The 19,782-nt window shown below is 48.7% G+C and overlaps 1 protein-coding gene across 1 annotated transcript in view; it reads right to left on the bottom strand.

Moving 5' to 3' along the window:
• Positions 1–19,782, bottom strand: part of fbn2b (fibrillin 2b) — a 64,118-nt gene that overhangs the window by 22,056 nt on the left and 22,280 nt on the right. The window contains 22 exon segments of the mRNA XM_048251968.1: positions 1,330–1,452; positions 1,837–1,962; positions 2,123–2,248; positions 2,747–2,783; positions 2,785–2,876; positions 3,664–3,789; positions 4,096–4,323; positions 4,699–4,824; positions 5,014–5,064; positions 5,295–5,432; positions 6,317–6,436; positions 6,661–6,786; positions 6,997–7,122; positions 7,381–7,434; positions 8,010–8,285; positions 8,492–8,614; positions 8,886–9,011; positions 9,251–9,370; positions 9,914–10,057; positions 10,654–10,845; positions 12,692–12,844; positions 17,062–17,187. Coding sequence (XP_048107925.1) covers positions 1,330–1,452; positions 1,837–1,962; positions 2,123–2,248; positions 2,747–2,783; positions 2,785–2,876; positions 3,664–3,789; positions 4,096–4,323; positions 4,699–4,824; positions 5,014–5,064; positions 5,295–5,432; positions 6,317–6,436; positions 6,661–6,786; positions 6,997–7,122; positions 7,381–7,434; positions 8,010–8,285; positions 8,492–8,614; positions 8,886–9,011; positions 9,251–9,370; positions 9,914–10,057; positions 10,654–10,845; positions 12,692–12,844; positions 17,062–17,187 — 2,859 coding nt within the window.

Here is a 19,782-nt window from a genome sequence, read left to right as displayed (position 1 = left end):
TGTGTGTGTGTGTGTGTGTGTGTGTGTGTGTGTGTGTGTGTGCTAGAAAAAAATGGTGCCGGTCAAATTGACCGGCAGAGGTTTCGTTTTCCGTACATTTTGATGATATGCCGGTGAAATATCCTATTATCCCTTCTTAATTAGTCAAATTTAGGAAAACTGGAGACAGGCTATGTAGCTTAAAGAATGACATAATCAGGCTGTATAGAATGCAACATGTTCATTAGCCTAACTTAAACATGCCTAACAAGATCTAGCCAGTATCTTTTCATTGACAGCAAGAGTCCGCTTCGTTCGTTGTTTTAAAAAGGCTACGTTGTTTGTTGCTGCTACCCACGTTATCTCCAGTGGTGACTGTTTAACTTACACAGATGCGCACACACAAGAATGAGCGCTCACACCACTACCCCCTAATGCTATGCCTCTTTATTTGATAACAATAAATTAAGAAATGTTTCCTATTCTGGGAAATGTTTAGTTTCTTTTTCTTTCGGCTGCGGTTCAATGATACCATTTAATTGTGCCAGAAATTATCCGCGGACCAGTAATCGCCTTGTCGAGGAGGCCCTAACCCTGCAGATCATAGAAAGAGAACGCATAGGCCTACTGTATGCTTTGGGTAAAGAACACTTTGCATGTCCAGTGTACACGGAGAATGACAGTGTCTTGGACAGTGTCCCCCCGCAACTCTACTTCCAATGTCACTGATTCCGCCCGACACTTCTGCTTTTTATCTGGTGGTGGTGGAGTTGACCGGACATCTGAGGCTTCAGACGTTACCAATTTATCATCATCCATCGCGTCTGGCCTCTGAAAAAGCTAGTCTGCCTGGGCCTGGCCATGTTTGAAACGCCTCACTCATTTGTTCGTTGTTTAACATGGACGTTTTAAGCGTGCGCTTCCTATTTGAAATGCAGCATAGGCTATGCGTGTTGTTTAATAGTTTATTTTTCAAACGGTAGAGCCTGTTCATTTAAAAACATAGCCAGAAGACCAGAGGCCTGTTCATTTAAAAACATAGCCAGAGGACGTATAATATAGTCTTACATATTAAGGCTTATTCTCAAATGCAGATTGCGTTAGGGGACGGGATTATTAGCCAATTTCAATCGGACAATTTGACCGGAGAGATTTCATTTTGTCGGACATTTCTTTTTTTTTCCGGCCAATGTCCGGTAATTACCGGACAACGTAAACCCTGGCGTGTGTGTGCATGTGTGTGTGTGTGCGTGTGTGTATGTGTGTGTGCGTGCGTGTATGCGCAGTGTGTATGTGTGTGTGCACAGTGTGTATGCGCAGTGTGTGTGCGCGCGCGCGTGTGTGTCTCACCAGCGCAGCTCCTCTGGTCAGGCATCAGAGCGTAGCCTTCACTACAGCTGCACTCATAGCTGCCGTCAGAGTTGGTACAGTGAGTGTCACAGCCTCCGTTCATGATCGTACACTCATCAATATCTGAAACAACACACACAGTACATTGTTAACAGCTCCACATCTCTCACACAGGGGTCTTTGGGCTCTTGAAGATATACATGTAGGTTATGTAAATGTCTTTTATGAACATATCATTAATATTAACATATCATTTTAAATAATTTATAGACCCTTTCAAGAGAGTTCCATTATCAGCATCATAGTTGGCCCCACAAGACTTCCTTTTTAACATTCCATATGTTATCTTAATGCAGAGGAAGTAGATTGGGGCCCAAATAGAACGTTCAAGCATTGTTTTTGTTTTTATTGTTGAAAGGGTCTATATATAGTTAGAGATATCTGAACTGAAACAAACTGAATTGAGTCGTCGGACTCTTCTGAGGGTCGTCCTGTGATGGTACTCACCCACGCAGCCCTGTCTGTCGGGCGTGGCCTGGTAGCCGGTGTCACAGGAGCACTGGTAGGTGCCCACTACATTCACGCACTTGCCGTTTTTACACAGGGTGTCGCTCAAATCGCACTCGTTCACATCTACAAAAACAGACACAATCAATCAACACATTCAGCAGTTCCTCAGGAAGAGAAAGAGAGAGTGAGAGAGAGATAGAGAGAGAGAGAAAGGGAATATACAAAAAAAACAGTGGATGAAATACTGCTGGCTGTGTGGGTTGGGTGTGGTTCTGCGGCGTACCTTCACACACGGAGGCCTCGGAGCTGAGCTGGTGGCCGGGGGGACACTCGCACTCGTAGCTGCCCTCGTTGTTAAGACAGGTGCCTCCACGACACAGCAGTGGGTTCCTCTCACATTCATCAATGTCTGCGGAGGACGAGGGTCGGGGACAGGGACAGAGGGGTGGGGGACAGAGAGGAGAGGACACAGAGAGAGACGGACATGGGGGAGGATGGGGGAGTAGAGAAGGAAGACAAAGGGGAACAATGACAAAGTGGATCAGACAAACTGGCTGGCTTGCAGCATGCTGTGTAATTTATGTGTTGTGGTCCGGGTGTTTACACAAACAGGCTGTTCCCTTGGGTGTGAGTGCCTTTGGGTGAGGATGTGTGAGTGTGTGTAATGGGAGGGAGAGAGAGAGTATGTGTGTGTATGTGTGTGTGTGAGTGTAAAGGGAGTGTGTGAGTGTGTAAAGGGAGGGGGAGTGTGCGTGTGCGTGTGTGTGTATGTGTGTGTGTGTGTGTATATGTGTGTGTGTGTGTGTATGTGTGTTTGTGTGTGTGTATGTGTGTTTGTGTGTGTGTGTGTGTCTGTGTGTGTGTGTGTGTGTGTGTGTGGCAGGGGAGGGTGAAGGTGTCCCCTCACCCATGCAGTTCTTCATCATCATGAAGCCGCTCTCGTGAGCCCTCGAAGCACTCGCACTCAAAGCTGCCGGGCGTGTTCACACAGGTGCCGTGGCCGCACAGGTCCGGGGAGATGCGACACTCATCAATATCTATGAGACACACACACACACACAAATACACACACACACACACACACAAAACACAAACAGGGGACGGGAAGAAAAGTTTATCTCTGATCACCACATACATCACTGACATTTGAAATTTATTAAGTTATATTTTCAAATATCAGTTCAACACAAAAATAAAAAGGATGTACAAGAACCGAGAGAACTAACTTTCCACTGAAACAACTCCATCTGGTTGCAGTGTGGAGCTCCAGTATAAGTCTCTAACTGTCTGAATATGTCAATTTACACAACGCCACACAATGACAAGTTCTTATATTCAAGTAATTTAACCAACGTCACCTACAAATTGATTAATCAGAATGGTAATGTATTCACTTTCTATCACCTTCTACAACATTAGAAACTAAATAGATAAGATAGATACAGTAAGATAGATAGATAATAGATAATAGATAATAAGATAGATACAGTAAGCTTACACAAATTCAGTTTGACAATGTTATTAAACAGCTAACAATGTAATGCTAACTCTGACACATTAGCTTGCTTTTCTTGTAAATCTAAATGCGAATGCGAGTCCTCAGGAAATGTTGAAAAGGTTAAAAAGTCGATTTTTGCCGGAATGGGCCTTTAATGGCTGCTATTGGGAACATTTGTGGCGTGATCACTGAGGTAGGTGTAGTGTGACACTACAAGGTACAGTAGATTAGGTGGTCACGTATATGTGGTAAAGGTAGATAAGGTGGTGGAGTGTACGGTGACATGAGCGTATAGGAAATGTGAGCACAGGTGAAGATATAGGTACCTGTGCAATTCCTCTCCTCCATGGTGAGGGCGAAGCCGCTGTTGCAGCGACACTTGAAGCTGCCGATGGTGTTTCTGCAAGTGCCATGGGTGCACAGGCCCTTAAAGACCTTACACTCATTCACATCTGGACACACACACACACACACACACACACACACACACACACAACCAGAGTGGATATTAGCACAAGAAGAAGATATGTGCACTCATGAAACATATCAATCAATGAATAACACTGGGGATATTACCAGCTATACTAGGCTAATAAAACCAGAGCTGCCAACCCTCACGCATTCGATTGGTGTAAGAGTTCGTGGAGCCAATCAAATGAATGAATTTCACTCTCAATATGTGAGAGTTGGGAGCTCTGATAAAACTACTGTGTGGAGAGAAACACTAATAACGACGAGACTGTGTGGGTTGCTGGCACCTTTGTAAAAGGGTCTGCCGGTCAGGATGTCTCCGCGGTTGGCGAAGCCGGGCCCACGGGGGCAGATGGCCTTGTACTCTGGGGAGCCCGTCTTGGGGCACTCCTCACAGTCCACGCCCCAGGCCGAGCCCACGGAGCAGCAGCACATGTCCACGCGGTATCGCCCTGGCAACGGCTCGACACACTCGTCCTCGTCCCATTTCAGGTAGCACTGCTCGCTTCGCATGTCTGTACACACACACACACACACACACAAAACACACACACACACACACAAGCAAATCATTCAGCTCAATTATACAACACAATATGCTCGCATATAGCACAGTACACTCAAATGCATATGCACTGAGAGACCATACTGGACTTTTATAATGCCATCAGTCACCCATGTTCTCAGAAAAAAGCTCTCAGACTGTGTGCATACAGCCCAAACAGCCAAAGAGGCATCTCCCTTGCACACCTGTGCAAGACTTTGGTCTCACATGTTCGTGTTGTTTAAGGAACTTTATGTACTATGTAGGAAGTTTGGCATCCTCCATCTGTACTTTTATGCATGTGTGTGTGTGTGTGTGTCGGGGTGGGGGCAGTTGTGTCTCGTACCCACACAGGTCCTTCCACTTCCGTCCAGTGTCAGGCCCTCCGAGCACTCGCAGCGGAATGAGCCATGCGTGTTCACACAGCGGCCATTGACACACACCCCAGGGAACACCTCGCATTCGTTTATATCTAGGGAACAGAGGGAGGAGAGAGAGAGAGAGAGAGAGAGAGAGAGAGAGAGAGAGAGAGAGAGAAGATGAGACCTTTTTTTGCATTCTGGAATGGAAGTCATTTGGTTCAGACGGAGACAGATTCTCTGAGCAAATTGAAAGCAGCAGGCGGTGCTGAGGTGATACTGAGAGAGCGGTCACACTGTACCTTCACACACCAGGCCCTTCATACGGGCCAGACCTTTGGTGCAGGCTGTGTCTGTGGAGAGGAGAGAGGGGATATTAGTGGGATAGCAAGTATGTGTCTTTTGGACATATGTGAATGCATACTGTACTGAATGCTGAATGTTGTGTGTGTATTTGTGTGTGTGTGTGTGTGTGTGTGTGTGTGTGTGTGTGTGTGTGTGTGTGTGTATGTGTGTGTGTATATGTGTATATGTGTGTGTGTGCAGTGGACTATTACTGTGTGTGCTCTCCACTGCGACTCACCGACTTCACAGGGTTCACAAGGACTCCCCCAGGCGGCCCCTAGAGTGGAACAGCACTCGGACTTCAGCGTGGCCCCGTTGATGTTGACCTCACAGCGGCCGTCCTGGATGTTCAGCCAGCAGGTGCCCTTCATGCTGTCTGTGGTTCAGGGCCAGGCAGGAAGGAGCCAGACCAGACAGACACACCCAAACACACACACACACAGACACACACAGACACAGATTTATCCAAACAGCATAGGGAGGTGCCACACATAAACCATGTCATTAATGCAAATTAGATTAAACACCACTACTATAAACATGGTCTGTCTGAGCACTCTCTCCCGATGCAGAACTAGAGTGGCTCTGCTCACTATTAAAGGAATGTTTATACTCGAGGTATTTACTCAGAACCAAGTGTCCTCACACAGCCTATTGCATGAGAGAGAGACAGAGAGAGTGATTCACGCATCGCTGATTTTAATCATACGCAAATGTATTCCTCACGGCAAACAGCCCTCGATGACAGACAATCCGAGTTAAGAAAATAAGGAGGGGAAATATGAATTGCAATCTGCGTGCCAAATGGATCACATAACCACAAAGAGATGTGCGTTAATGTCAATGCACAGTAATGTTTGCACAACGTCAAAGCTATATACGGGGGAAGGGGGGGACGATGGAATCTCTGGACTCGGAGTGATGAGGAGAAATCCCATGTTGTTTACTCAGTGAGTCACCAGACGGCAGAGATGAGATCTGCAGATGATTGCCTGAGATGTGACCGGGGTGAGCGGCCAGGCCAGGCCTGCCACGACCACGAGTAGTGTTTATACTGCACCAGCGTAAACCTCCCTGAACCTCCGTGAACTCACGCCGGCCGGACGCCAACCCGGAGTTTGCACTCAGCCCCGTATAATAACACTGGCCTGGACTCTGGCACTCTCTGGGGCTTGAGGAGGATGGTGGTGGGTGGTGGGCATGGCATGGCATGGCACTGTGTAATGGAGCAGGCGCTGGCACGGGCGATCCCTTACTTACCGACGCAGACGGTGTTGGTCGAGTCCAGCTTGCTGCCGTGGGAGCACTCGCAAACGAAAGAGCCGGCGTTGTTGCGGCAGACGCCGTTGACACAGGGATTGGACTCGCATTCGTCGATATCTGAAACGGAGAGAAAAAAGTCGGTATGTGACGTCTCCACATCTGGCTGTCTGAAGTCCAGCCAAGATGAAACTTGATGAAAGCAGTATTAATGACTATTAAAAAGTCTGGACATTGTGGACAAAGGAGATTGCATCATATGGCTACACTTAACATTCCCCTAGACGACCAACTGTAGTTAATAGAGTGTGACTTGAGGCTGATCAGCTCAGAGTGGAAGTCACCTTCGCAGGTCTCCGAGTCTGGCTTGAAGACGTAGCCTTTGGGACAGGAGCATGTGTAGCTGCCAGGGGTGTTCCGACACAGGCCGTTGTCACACAGCAGGCGGTTGACCAGACACTCGTTAATATCTGCGGGGGGAAAGGCATTCACTTTCATCAGTGCAAAACACGCGCACACGCACAACCAAAAAAGGCCCAGTGACTACTACTACCTCTGGACGTGAGAGGAAAGGAGAGAGACAGTCAAAACATTCAGAGCTGTTTGTGGTTTGGGCACGGCGCCTGCTGGACAGCAGCGGTACCCGCGCGCTATGGAGCCGGCCTGCCGGAGACACTCACCCACACAGTTCTTCCCACTGGAGTCGGGCTCGTAGCCACTGTTGCAGATGCAGCGATAACTTCCGCGCAGGTTCTCGCAGATGCCATTCTGGCAGATGTCGGGGTCCAGGCCACACTCGTTGATATCTGAAAGTGGAAAACAGAACAACATCAGTGTGATGCTCAGGAGGGTTCTGGACTCAAGTGTCACTGTGTAGCTCTCTCGATGCAGGCTAGAACTAAACGCTGAGGTCAGTTTTATGAAATCGCTCGTAAATTCCCGGGAAGAAAAAGGTTCAGAGGGAGACTGTTTCATGTCAGCGTAACGAATCGTAATGGCAGGGTGTATTTTAAAAGCAGGGGCTCATAGCTGTTTCGCCACGGCGGCGTTCCAACTGTACTCACCTCGTCCGTCGGCCGTGATCCCGATCCCGCTGCTGCACACTGCCAGGAATTCCGCTGGGAAGAGCAAGGGCCAGCACCAGGGCCAGAGAACAATCAGTTCAGCCGAATCCATACATCGACTTCTCAAACACCAGCGAGTAGCCTCCTCAAAGTGGTAACACTAGAGTCCCACTGGTCTGCCCTCCACGCAACCAGACAACAATATTATCTTTGGGTTCATGAAAGCTGCTTGGAGCAATGATAGCTGCTTTTTTGCTAACTTCCACCAGACTTTGCCATCACAGAAGTCCATCCTATCCCTTCACTGTGCTTTATACATAACAAATAATGGACAGGCTGGGATTTATCCCTGTCCTCTTAGACTTGCTTACAGAGCCCAGTAGGGTCTCAGAAATGTTTATCTTTGCATGCCTGTTTTGGTATTTCTGAAGAACTCCAGAGTGAAGGACACATAGTGGACGCTTTGTCTGAAGCTCAAATTCATTACTCATTATTATGTGATGACTCATGATTGAAAGGGGAAATAAACGTCCTTATACTATGAGATGACCTTCTATACAGTATGTTAGGTACTATAAGATGACCCTCCATATCTAAATGTAGTTGTATGATGCCATTGAGATGGTTACCGGAGTTGCGGGCTGGGCACGGCTGGCAGGGCTCTCCGAAGCCGTGCTCAGGGCTGGCACAGCAGCACTCAGACTTGGTGACGGCGCCGGGGAAGGGCCTTGAGCAGGTGCCCATCTTGATGGCGCCGTAGCAGGTGGTGCGCATGTGGGTGTCCACGCACACGCGGCCGTCCACATCCACGGCCAGGCCCGGAGGACACTCGCAGCGGAAGGAGCCCTCGGAGTTGATGCAGCGGCCGTTCATGCAGATCCCTGGCGTCTGACACTCATCAATATCTGTGAAGAGGGCAAAGGGCTCGTTCAGTACTCTACAGAGGGCACCATTATGTGTGATGATTATGAAAAGGACGGAGGCCCATTAGGGACAATGATGTGTACATATAGTATGTGTACGGGGCATTAAGGTACAACAAAGGAGCAAATGTACTGTGTGTCTGCTGGTGCTGTCTATTACAAAAGTCTACTGTAATCTACTGTAATACCTATGCAATAGCGCCCACTAGCTGCCAGGGTGAAACCAGGCTTGCAGATGCACTTGAAGCTGCCGTCTTCATTGATGCACATGCCGTTCAGGCACATGTTAGTGGTTGCACACTCATCATGGTCTGAGAGAGAGAGAGAGAAAGAGTTGAGAGTTAGCAGGACTCACTTGGAAGTACGCTTTCCCTCAGTGGTTTCTGAGGCCGTCAGGAAGCATTAGCCTGTGGCATGGCAGACCTCTGTAAGTCAGCTCAGATTACCTACAGTTGCCTGGGAATCTCAGATATGTTTGGGGAACAACTATGTGAAACTGGCAGGAGTTGTTGTTTCTGGCCTTTTGTGGAGATTGAGGCTGTGTTCAGATAGAAACTCAGCTGTCGAGCTACCATCACTCACCAATGCAATTCTTCTCGTCTGGGGTGAGCTCAAAACCAGCGTTGCAGATGCACTGGAAGCTTCCGTCAGTGTTGACACAGCGCCCGTTACGGCACATGACTCCATTTACGATGCACTCGTCAATGTCTATGAAAGAAGAAGGTGAGAAGAGGGGATTTGCAAATGGGGTACATGTTTAATGTGCTTGTGAACAACAACTGCATACAGCATTTAATAGTGTAGAGTAGGAGGACAGACTTACACTTATTTTAGAATATAATGATACACACACACACACACACACACACACACACACACACACACACACACAATCATAAAAAAACACTCTCAGGGCTACCTAGCCATTGAGTTAGGTGAGGACCTACCGATGCAGGCCTGTTTGGTGGGGGTGCCCTGGTATCCCTCGAGACACTTGCAGTGGTACGATCCTTGTGTGTTCACACAGTCTCCGTTCACACAGGGACTGCTGATACACTCATCCACATCTGCAGGTGAACAAAGAGATCCTCGTATGAACTGATAGGAGGGGTATTCTTTTAGATCAAATCAACAGTGCTATCACCATGTTCTCACTCTGAGAGGAAGGTGCCCTGACTTGTCTTAAGATGGCAGCAGAGTGTTACAATCCAGAGTGGTCCTGGGCTCTACCACTCAGAACAACGGGGGGTGACCACGTGTGAGGGAGTTTTACACATGCCTAATAAACCCACAGGATGTGGGTCACATCAACTGAATGCCACCTACTGAGAGGTGACCACACACTGAGCTGTCTGGGCTCGCTACTTCTGTCATACGTCTGAAAAACATGGAACACGGCTAAGACAACATGCCATAGCTCACAGCTGAGGGGCTAGCATACACGATAGGCATGAATAATATTTGTAGTGCTGTGCTATGTTTACTCAGAATTACCTGTAGGAATTCTGTACACTTCAGACTCAATAATTATGACAAAAACAATAACCAACAGAGTCCTTTTATGGGTGTTTATCATTGGGGTTTCATGAGACTGGGTTTAGGGGTCGTACCGATACACTCTCCGCGGACGTCCTGCCGGTAGCCCATATTGCACTCGCAGCGGTAGCTGGTGGGTGTGGGTATACAGCGTCCGTTCAGGCACAGTTTGGTGAAGTGCTTACACACATCGATGGTCTCGTTCAATTTCACAGTGTCTAGAAAGAACACACACCATCCAATGCAGTCAGTGGTATTACTGATAAAGGACCACAGAGGTGGTGACTTGGCAGTAAATTAAAATAATGCCATTTAAAGCCAATAATGGTAAATAATGCCAGTCAATAACCAACTGACTTTAAAGGTGCCATGTGTAATGTCTGCCAAAAAATCAATTCATACTCCACATTCCATAAAAGATGGGGCAGTATACCTCCAGAAAGTGAGTTTGTCAACCCTAGAGTAACAACCGAGACACGTGTATTGCAGTTTGGCTGGCGGTAATGTTACCCGCATACTGCCTCCCATGGCCGAGGTTGGTATTATGACACTTGTCGGGCTGTGGCTAGTAATTTAGCATGCTAATTCAGGTTGATATCTCTTCAGCAGGTTGATATCTCTTCAGCAGTATACCTTGTCATTTTTTTAATGACATCATCACCCTTATTTCCTTCCATTCTTTTGATGCGTGTAGCTCATTTTTTGGATATTTTTACCTCAATTCTTACACATGGCACCTTTAACTGACATTAATGACAATAGCCAACCAGAATAGCACCCGTTCTCCAGTGGTTTGTGTAAAAGATGCACTCACCGATGTCTGGGAATCCATTACCGTTGCCGCCATTGCCCCCACCGTTGCCCCCACCGTTGCCCCCGTTGACCTTGTAGCCGTTGTAGCCATGGCCACCGTTTCCACCTCCACCGTTAGGGTAGACTCCACCGTTGGGGTAACCTCCTCCATTGGCATATGGCAGGCCCTGGATGCACAGGCGCCTGAACTCATCTGCTCAGAGAGAGAGGGAGAGAGAGAGAGAGAGAGAGAGAGACATGGGGAAAAGAGAGAAAGACCCAGGACAGAAGAGTCAGGACAGAACGAGAGAGGAGGACAGAGAGGAGAGGAGAAAAGTAAATGAAAGAAAGAAAGAAAGAAAGAAAGAAAGAAACATTACTACAAGGTCTGCATTAACATGCTTCCAGCTCTGTCACCAATCTGAGGAAATGACATCCATGTAAAATGAACCACACAAAAGCACCACCGAAATCTAATGAGAAGCATTTTTCCACTGTCCTCAGACCTCCGCAGAGACGGCCTGTAAACCTTCTCATGAACCAACAACCACATGCGCTGGCACACACATACACGCGTAGGCTGGACACCACCAGCACACCCATTTATCATGTGAACTGGTCCAGCCATGGAGCCAGGAGCGGAGTCATCTGGGAAGGAGTTGCGCTGCGCCCACCACCCAAACACGGGGTGTGGAGAGGACACGCTAGTAAGATGGAGGACCTAAAGCTGCCCTACACAGACCCCTCATTTCCATCTTGCTTAAAACCCCATCAGCAGCAGCCAGGAGGGGTTATCATTTTTTAAAAGGCATGACATCACCTCCACCTGGCCTTTGCCCCACGTTAACACATTCCGGTGGTCTCCGGCAAGTCGGGACAGGGTGATCAGGACTAATGACCCTCACCGGAGGCCAAAACTAATGACTGGCCAGTAATGTCACTCACTTTTCAGGAAAAAGCTGTGCTCTCGAGATGTCATGGCAGGCACAAACACAATCCTGTGATCACAGGGGAATTTTTTTTTTTCCACTTTTACAGACTAATTGATGGCCGATGGTCTTCTAGTCGAAGTCATAAATCTTGTAAAAAATGTAAGGAGCTTGGACAGCAGTAATTGAAAATGCCATTGTGTTCTGGTCATCGTATGACTCACTTTGGTAGTACACGGTCTGGTAGTAAGGCCATTAAAGATGCAGTGCAGTAGAACTCCCATATCCGCTTAGTTAACAACCACCGTTTCAGTTGTCCAGGGTTTACCTCGGCCCCAAAAATATATTAAGTGGAAAATTCCATTCGTAAGTTCAATTCATAAAAATCATGTCACTTGGAGTATCCTTTCCACACTGTCGAGCTGAATATGTGTCTAATGTCGTAATCTCATTTAAATTTTTAATGTACAAAGGACATATCAAAGGGACATAAACATGAGATAAGAGGGCTAGGACATAATGAAAGGCAGGAAGGAAGGTTAGTGTAAAGATACACATTTTGAGTATGAGATATTTTTCATTACTCCATCATTTGTGAAGGGTAAAGCAAGAATGTCACAATCCTGTTCTTTCAAAGGTACACAAAAATAACCAAGTGATCCCCACTATCTACAGTTTCGGCTATCCGCTGTACTTCTTAAGAGTGTATTCCCCACAGGTTGTTACTGTATCTGTTGAAAGCTATAAAGAGAAACATAAAGGTCTACTGAGCTGTGAATGCCTATGATGCTTTCTGGGAACATCTGAAGCACACAGCAAATATAGTGATGATGAGAACAGATTACGACAAGGATATTGGAATATAATCACCTTAATGGCCTTCATAACCTTATATTCCTCTAATCTAATTTAGTGTAAAGGGAGAGCTTTGCCTGAAGGGGGAAGTGCTTGCTTGAAGCATACCAAGAGTGCAATAAGTTCACTTTCACACAGAATACCGTTGTGTTGGTTGGCCCAATTTAGACGTCTTATGAGGAAGCCAAGTACACTACCTACACAGTATGCTCAATTTCTATGAGGCATACTTCTAAGTGTACTGTTAAGATCCGGTTTGATATGAGTGTTACTCACCGGTTCCCCGTACGGGGCAGACCTCAGAGAGGTGTCCGGCTGCCCAGCAGCGGCCCAGGTCACAACAGCACTGCATCTTGGTGTACTGGCCACTCAGCTCCCCAGCACAGCGCCCACTGGCCATCACCGAGAAACACATGCCCAGACGCTGGTCTGCAATAGGGAGAGAGAGAGAGAGAGAGAGAGAGAGAGAGAGAGAGGGGAAGAGAGGAAGATAGAGGAAGAGAGTGAAACAAACGGGTGTGTAAGCATACAATAACGGATTAAACATATTCCATAATCAGAAGGAAAAAGGCGAGCATGAATCTGTGTGTGTGTGTGTGTGTGTGTGTCTGTGTGTTTGGATGTGTGAGTGGGGAGAAAGGTTTTCCGAGAGAATGAGAGAACATAATGGCCCACATTCATCATGTGCTCCTGAGGGTCAGGGAGGTCAGGCCATATGACATTAGCAACCACACTCACTGCAAGTACACCTCCAGGCCCCTTTAACTGCTGTCTGCGCTGGCGGCCTGTTATTTCTTATATACACTCAGTCCTTTACAAGCTGCTCAGAGGTGACATGGTGGTGGGGAGAGTTCAGACAGCCGTTATTAAAGGCTACTGACGTGTCCAGTGTCCCAGCTATAATTCAAACCTTTATTTCGTTTCTTTCTAACCCTCCTGGTGAACATGGCAGGCCTGAGAAGGTAGCCTGAGAGGAAGTTAATTTATGAGGTGGTAGCTGTAAAGGTTGTAAGGCCCTTGGAGATCCAAAGGGCACCGCACTCAAATGGAGTTGTTCACTACGGCTCCCTAGGCCAAGGTCAATGAGTTGGGTCAGCTCAGAGTGTGGTGGGAGACTTTGAGACGTGTGTGTGTGTGTGAGAGAGAGAGCGAGAGAGAGAGAAACAGAGAGAGGAAGAATGTGTGTGTGTGTGTGTGTGTGTGTGTGTGAAAGAGAGGGGGGGGTGGGTGTGTGTGTGAGAGAGAGCACAAATGTGAGAAAGAGAGAAGAGAGAGAGAGAGAGAGGGAGAATGCGTGTGTGTGTGTGTGTGTGTGTGTGTGTGGAGGGGGGTGTTGGCGTTGGTGTTGTATAAGTACACCATGCATATGAAAGTGAAGAAGGATTTGGGGGGAGGGGCAGCACAAGTCGATTAACTTCGCTAATGAGGCAGCAGTCTGGAATTAAACTGTTCCATGTGGAGCAATCCTGGCCAATTATATCAGACATGAGAAGCCGCTGGGGCGGAGGGTACAGCTCCACGCCCTCGCCGGCACCCTGGCTCTCCCACTGCAGCAACCCAGCTGGGGGCAGAGCTCAGGGTGGCGTGGGGATGGGGGTGGGGGTGGGGGTGGCTGGTGGTGGAAGTGTGGAGGGAGGGTGTTAGTGGGGGAGAGGCAGGCGGGGGGGCTTGGAGGGACGCTGATGGAGATGATGAGTTAAATTGGAAACAGACCTCGAGTGCACACTCACGCACACACACACACACACACACACACACACACACACACACACACACACACACAGGCTCATGCTCTCATTTTGCAAGCTTTTTTTACAGACTGGGCTTTCACTGTGCGACAGGGCATTAGGGCTGATTAGCGTCGGACCCAACAGCTCCCTCCGGAACGGTTCGCCACGCTAGGAGCAGAACCGACCCTGCGGCAGACTCCCAAAAAATCAGCCCAGCCGACATTCCAAGAGCCCACCCCCCTCTTGCACACACACACACACACCGTACAGAAAGAGAGAGAGAGAGAGAGAGACAGAGAGAGTTTGGTGGGGGCACTGGAGGAGGAAGGGGGGATTTAATCAAGAAATGTGGGCCAGGTCAGGGGGGATGAGGGGCTTCAACGCTCAACTGAGAAAAGAGAGAGCATGTCTGGAGAGAAAGAAAAAGGGGGAGAGAGAGAGACAGAGAGAGAGTGAAATCTCTAGAAGAGAGGGAAGTAGGGAGGGAGACAGAGAGAGAGAGAAGAGCATATGTAGAAGAGAAGTGGTTCCCACAGGCCCCCGCTCCAGTAGAGAATATATGGAGGACGTGTCAACGTGTCACACGGGTCGAACTTCTGCGCTCACTTTAGTTTTTTCCAGGGGACGCTCGAAAGTTCACAAGGTTACTACACAAGACAGATGGGCAGTCTTAAGTGAGAAATGAACCCAAGGAGAGCAAAAAGGGAGGGAGAGAACATGTGCATGAGAGAAAGCTAGAAAGAAAAAAAGTGTGAAAAAGTGTGTGTGTGTGTGAGAGAAAGAGTGTGAACGAGACAGAGAGAGAGGACTGGCTGGAGAAGAAGAATTGTTGTACAAATAAAACACTTCAAGAAGCAGTGGGAGAGAAATAACTTGACCCCCAGAGACACACAGACAGACACACACACACACACACACACACACACACACACACACACACACACACACACACACACAGACACACATACATACATACACACACACACACACACACACACACACACACACACACACACAGTGAATGAGCTAGCTAGACAAAGAAGGAAGAAGCCCATGTGCCAGAATCAACAGTGAGCATCTCTGCCTGGGCTCGGAGGAATGCTGTGTGTATGTGTATGTGTGTGTGTATGTTGTGAGCAGCTTCTCTCTCTGGGCCCGTCTCTGTCTCTCCCTCTGATGAGTGGCTCCACAGAGCCCAGGCCTGGCGGAGCAGAGGAGCCCCATAGGAACCCCCCAAACACCCCCACATCTCCAACCCCACCCCCCAAATCTCCCACACCACCCCCACATCTCCCACACCACCCCCACATCTCCAACACCCCCCAAATCTCCCACACCACCCCCACATCTCCCACACCACCCCCAAATCTCCAACACCACCCCCACATCTCCCACACCACCCCCACATCTCCAACACCACCCCCACATCTCCAACACACTCATCACCCCATCACCTCCAACATATGCATTAAGCACTCCTTCAGCATCGGAGTGAGAGAGGGAGAGAAGGGTGGTCTCTTCTATGGATCCCTACTTTTATCTGCGTCTAGCTATTTTACTCACTTCAGTTCACTGTTGCTCTGTCTGTTCTCAGAATCGTTCTCTCTATCCTTTCTGTCTCTCTTCTTTACATCTCTCTCAACCCACTTGTTTCTTCCTCTTTTTATCTCTTCCTCACTATCTCTATCTTTCTCTCTCTCATTCACTCTCTCTCTCTCCTCACTATCTCTCTCTCTCTGTCCTCTCCTCTAGTGTAACTGTCCCCCCGTCTGTGTCAACTTTCATTTGTTGTCATGATGATGTCGGCTCAGCGCCCACCCCACCCCACCTCACCCAATCCGGCTCTAATCACTCCCAGATGCTGCTTCCTTTGACGATTGTTGGATTTTGGCACGAGGACGATTGAACGCCTCTTGTCAGATCCAACGGTCGACACTGCATTCAGTCTTCATTTCCATTTTACACCCCACCACCAACCACCCTCCATGCCCCCACAACCCCCCTCACCGCCCCAACCCAATCCCTAAACTCCAGCTCTCTTCCTGCCAACAGACAACAAACAAGCGGAGTGAAGATTTCCCCCAGATGGAATGGAAAACGGGTGTCCTGCCAAAGCGAAAACAATGACACACACTGACCCGTAAGAGATTGAGCAGCACGACTGACACACACACACACACACACACACACACACACACACACACACACACATACTTACTCTCCCTCTCTCTTTCTCTTTCTAGGATGCCTTGGCACAGAACTTTTCAATTAGTGCTCTATTCTGCCATTAAGTTCTTGACCAGACATGTCTGATTCAGCCTCAGTAGACACCACCTTATTGTGTATCCGTCCCATCCCCTCCAAAAATGGGGAAACCTATCCTAGGTTCCATCGTGGCCTAGGCCTCTGAAATGTGTGTCTGCACACGTTCCACACCTGGGTGCATTTTTGGCAGATGTCTTGGCTGAGTCAGAGGGCTGCCGCTAAGCTAGCTATCAGCTCCGACTGGGCCACGTGTCTGGGCATGCACACGCCGGGAAGGCAGGCAGGTGGGGGGAGATGTGTGTGTGTGTGTGTGTGTGTGGGGGGGGTGCTCTTCACAGATCACCATCCCAGATGTTTGCCCTCTCACGATCAAGGACTGGGTTCTAGCCAGGTGGCCAGAGTAAAAGAGAGCGAAAGAGAGAGAGGGAGAGGGAGAGAGAGAGAGAGAGAAGGAGAGAAGGAGGGGAGAGAGAGAGAGGGAGAAGGAGAGATGGAGAGGAAAAGGGAGAGAGAGAGAGAGAGAAGGAGAGAGAGAGGGAGAAGGAGAAAGGGAGAGAGAGGGAGAGAAAGAGAGAGAGGGATGGAGGAGGGTAGAGGGGGGGTTGGTTGGGTAGGGTGGTCACTGGGGAGAAGGTGGTGGAGGTTACTTACCGACACATCTGGAGCCGTCTGAAGAGGTGATGTAGCCGCGTGGACAGGTGCAGACATAGCTGCCCACTGTATTGGTGCAGTCGCCTCCGTTGCACACGCCAGGGATGGTGGCACACTCGTCAATGTCTGAAACCCCCGAAGAAAACACGGCGTGTCTGAGTCATAACGTAGACTACTAAATGAGAGAGTCACTGGCACAAACAGAGGGCATTTTTCATCCTGTGAGTCGAAACTTCTGTGACCAATTAATTTATTTGCCAGTTCGATGTAAACACACCGGATTTTGGCATTTTTGTGCTAATAAGAGCAGGAGTTGAAACAAGGACAAAGGGGGTTTGGGACGTCCTCCTGGACTTGTCTGACCATGAAATCTGTACACTGACAGAGATGGAGGGCTGTTAGGTTAAGTTACACATACACAGGTTTTGGCACACAGGCTGCTCCCTTTCAAACAAAAGCAGTATGAATGTGTTTTACGGTATTCCGCAATTAGCCGCGTCTGTCAGGCGGCATCTTGGAGGATTACGCGAGGCGGTCCGCGCCACGCTGGGGCTTTTAACAGCGCCAGGTGGAAAGTGTACCACCCCCCCTCCCCCTCTCCTTCACCCGCTCGCTAGCACCATGCTAGCACTTCATCAAAGTACAGCCCAGCGGCAGTCAGCCCAAAAACTAGACGTGCGCGTCAGCAGTAAAGTGGGGCAACTTGGCACCGCAAGCCCTCCATCCCACGAGGCGTTAAAAAAAGAACCCTGGCGACCCACCCCACTCTGGCCATGAATCGATGTTCCAGCCGGGTGAGTGTTTTTAATGACGTGCTATGCTTATTTATACACCCATGCAACTACATTTTGCCCAGTAAAATTATACAGCGTAGGGGCTCCATAAGGCGTAGTGTGTAAATTAGGACGTGTGTGGGGTGTGGTTGCGGCCCCATTCCTCTCCCGGTGTGCCGGCAGCTTGAGGAGTGAGTTTTGGTTATGATGCACCCAGCGGGAGCTAAAGAGGGTGTGATGCCTCCATGCTGACTATTGTCCAACTGCTGCAACACACCAAAAACCCCAACCCTCTCACTCTCAGCACTCCAGTCTAGTCATAAAACTACAGGCAGATAAATGTGGTGTCAGCATTCCATACGCTCAGGCCCAGACTTTACACAGAACAGACACGCAACTGTATTTGGAAGGAAATAACTGCCATATGGATTAATGGCCACTGTTTGCTCATGTATGTGTGTGTGTGTGTGTGTGTGCGTGGTTTGAGTGAAGTTTTAAAACTACAGGGAGGTCCATGTATGTTACACAAACGCTATCACAGCTCTTCGACTACTGTTTGCTCATGTGTGTGTGTGTGTGTGTGGTGTATATGTGTGTGTGTGTGTGTGCGTGGTTTGTGTGAAGTTTTAAAACTACAGGGAGGTCCATGTATGTTACACAAACGCCATCACAGCTCTTCGACCTCCCACCCAAAGTGCTCCAACGGTCGAATGTGAACAGCTGGTCTCGTGCCAGAGCGCTCTATTTATGTTAAGCGGACGGAAGAATCATCCATTTATTTTAAAGGACGATGTGAACAGGCTGGGCAACATAAGGACATGAGACATGTTAAGAGCACACGAAGCCCTGCCGCCAGACGTGATATATAGACAACGGGAGCAGCGAAGAACAGGAGTGTAGCATGTTCACTCGTGCTCTTTGGCAACGCCTCGTCCAGATAAATCTATGGGCTCAAAGTGAAGGGAGTGGGAGATTGCCCTGCAGCCTGAGGTAATAAAGCCAGTCTCCTAACTACTCCCACCACCCCCCGCCACACACACACACACTAACACACTCACACACTCACTCACACAATCACTTACTCACTTCCAAGCACCTTCACTCACACAAAAACACACACACACACATACACACACACACACACACACACACATAAAAACACACACACACACGCACACACACACACACACACACACACACACACACACACACACACACACACAAATACTGCTGAGTCTGGTCCATCCTCTGGCCCCAGGCCACAGTCTCCAATAGCCCTTTAATTACCTCACCCACCCCAGCCTACAGCCTCCCCTCCTCAAACCCTTAAAGGCCACAGGGCACCCCTTCTGTTATGTCCGGCCACTGAGCTTTTAGTTTACCGTCAGTAAAAAGCACAATCAGGCCTTTTCTCCATTAGACGGGGGTGTAGAGTGCAAACAGACGCCGCACACGACTGTGTCATTAAAGGATCTGCCAGGTATGGCACTCTCACCCCATTCAACCTTGTGGGAGCATTGGTGTGTGTGTGTGTGTGTGTGTGTGTATGTGTGTGTGTGTGTGCTGCACAGACACCAGCCTCTGTCTCAGCCGCTGAATTGCCTCACTCATCAGCTCATCATTGAGAGGCAGGCCGTGCTCATGAGCTAATAACACACAGTTGGTGTGGTTGGTGTTTGTGGGGGTGAACTGCACCCTGGGGCTTCACACACATTAAGAGCTGTGCTGTCAGCACTGTTCATCTGGGGCAACTATCGCCCCTTGGGCCATGTGGTTTCCCCGGGACGAAACAAAACGCAAACTAGGAGGAGGTTGGAAAGTCCTAAAAATGAGCTTGTTTTCTTAGGAGAATAAGGTTCAATACACGTGATTAGCATTTAGCACAGGCCTAGAGAGCTCTCCATTAACTTTCACTGAAGCGAGGGAGGCCAGGCTAATTGTGTTTTCT

This window comes from Alosa alosa, chromosome 9 (assembly GCF_017589495.1).
Source record: "Alosa alosa isolate M-15738 ecotype Scorff River chromosome 9, AALO_Geno_1.1, whole genome shotgun sequence".
Taxonomy (NCBI): Eukaryota; Metazoa; Chordata; class Actinopteri; order Clupeiformes; family Clupeidae; genus Alosa; species Alosa alosa.
The sequence above is the reverse complement of the archived record's forward strand: the minus strand, read 5'-3'. Positions and strand labels throughout refer to the sequence as shown.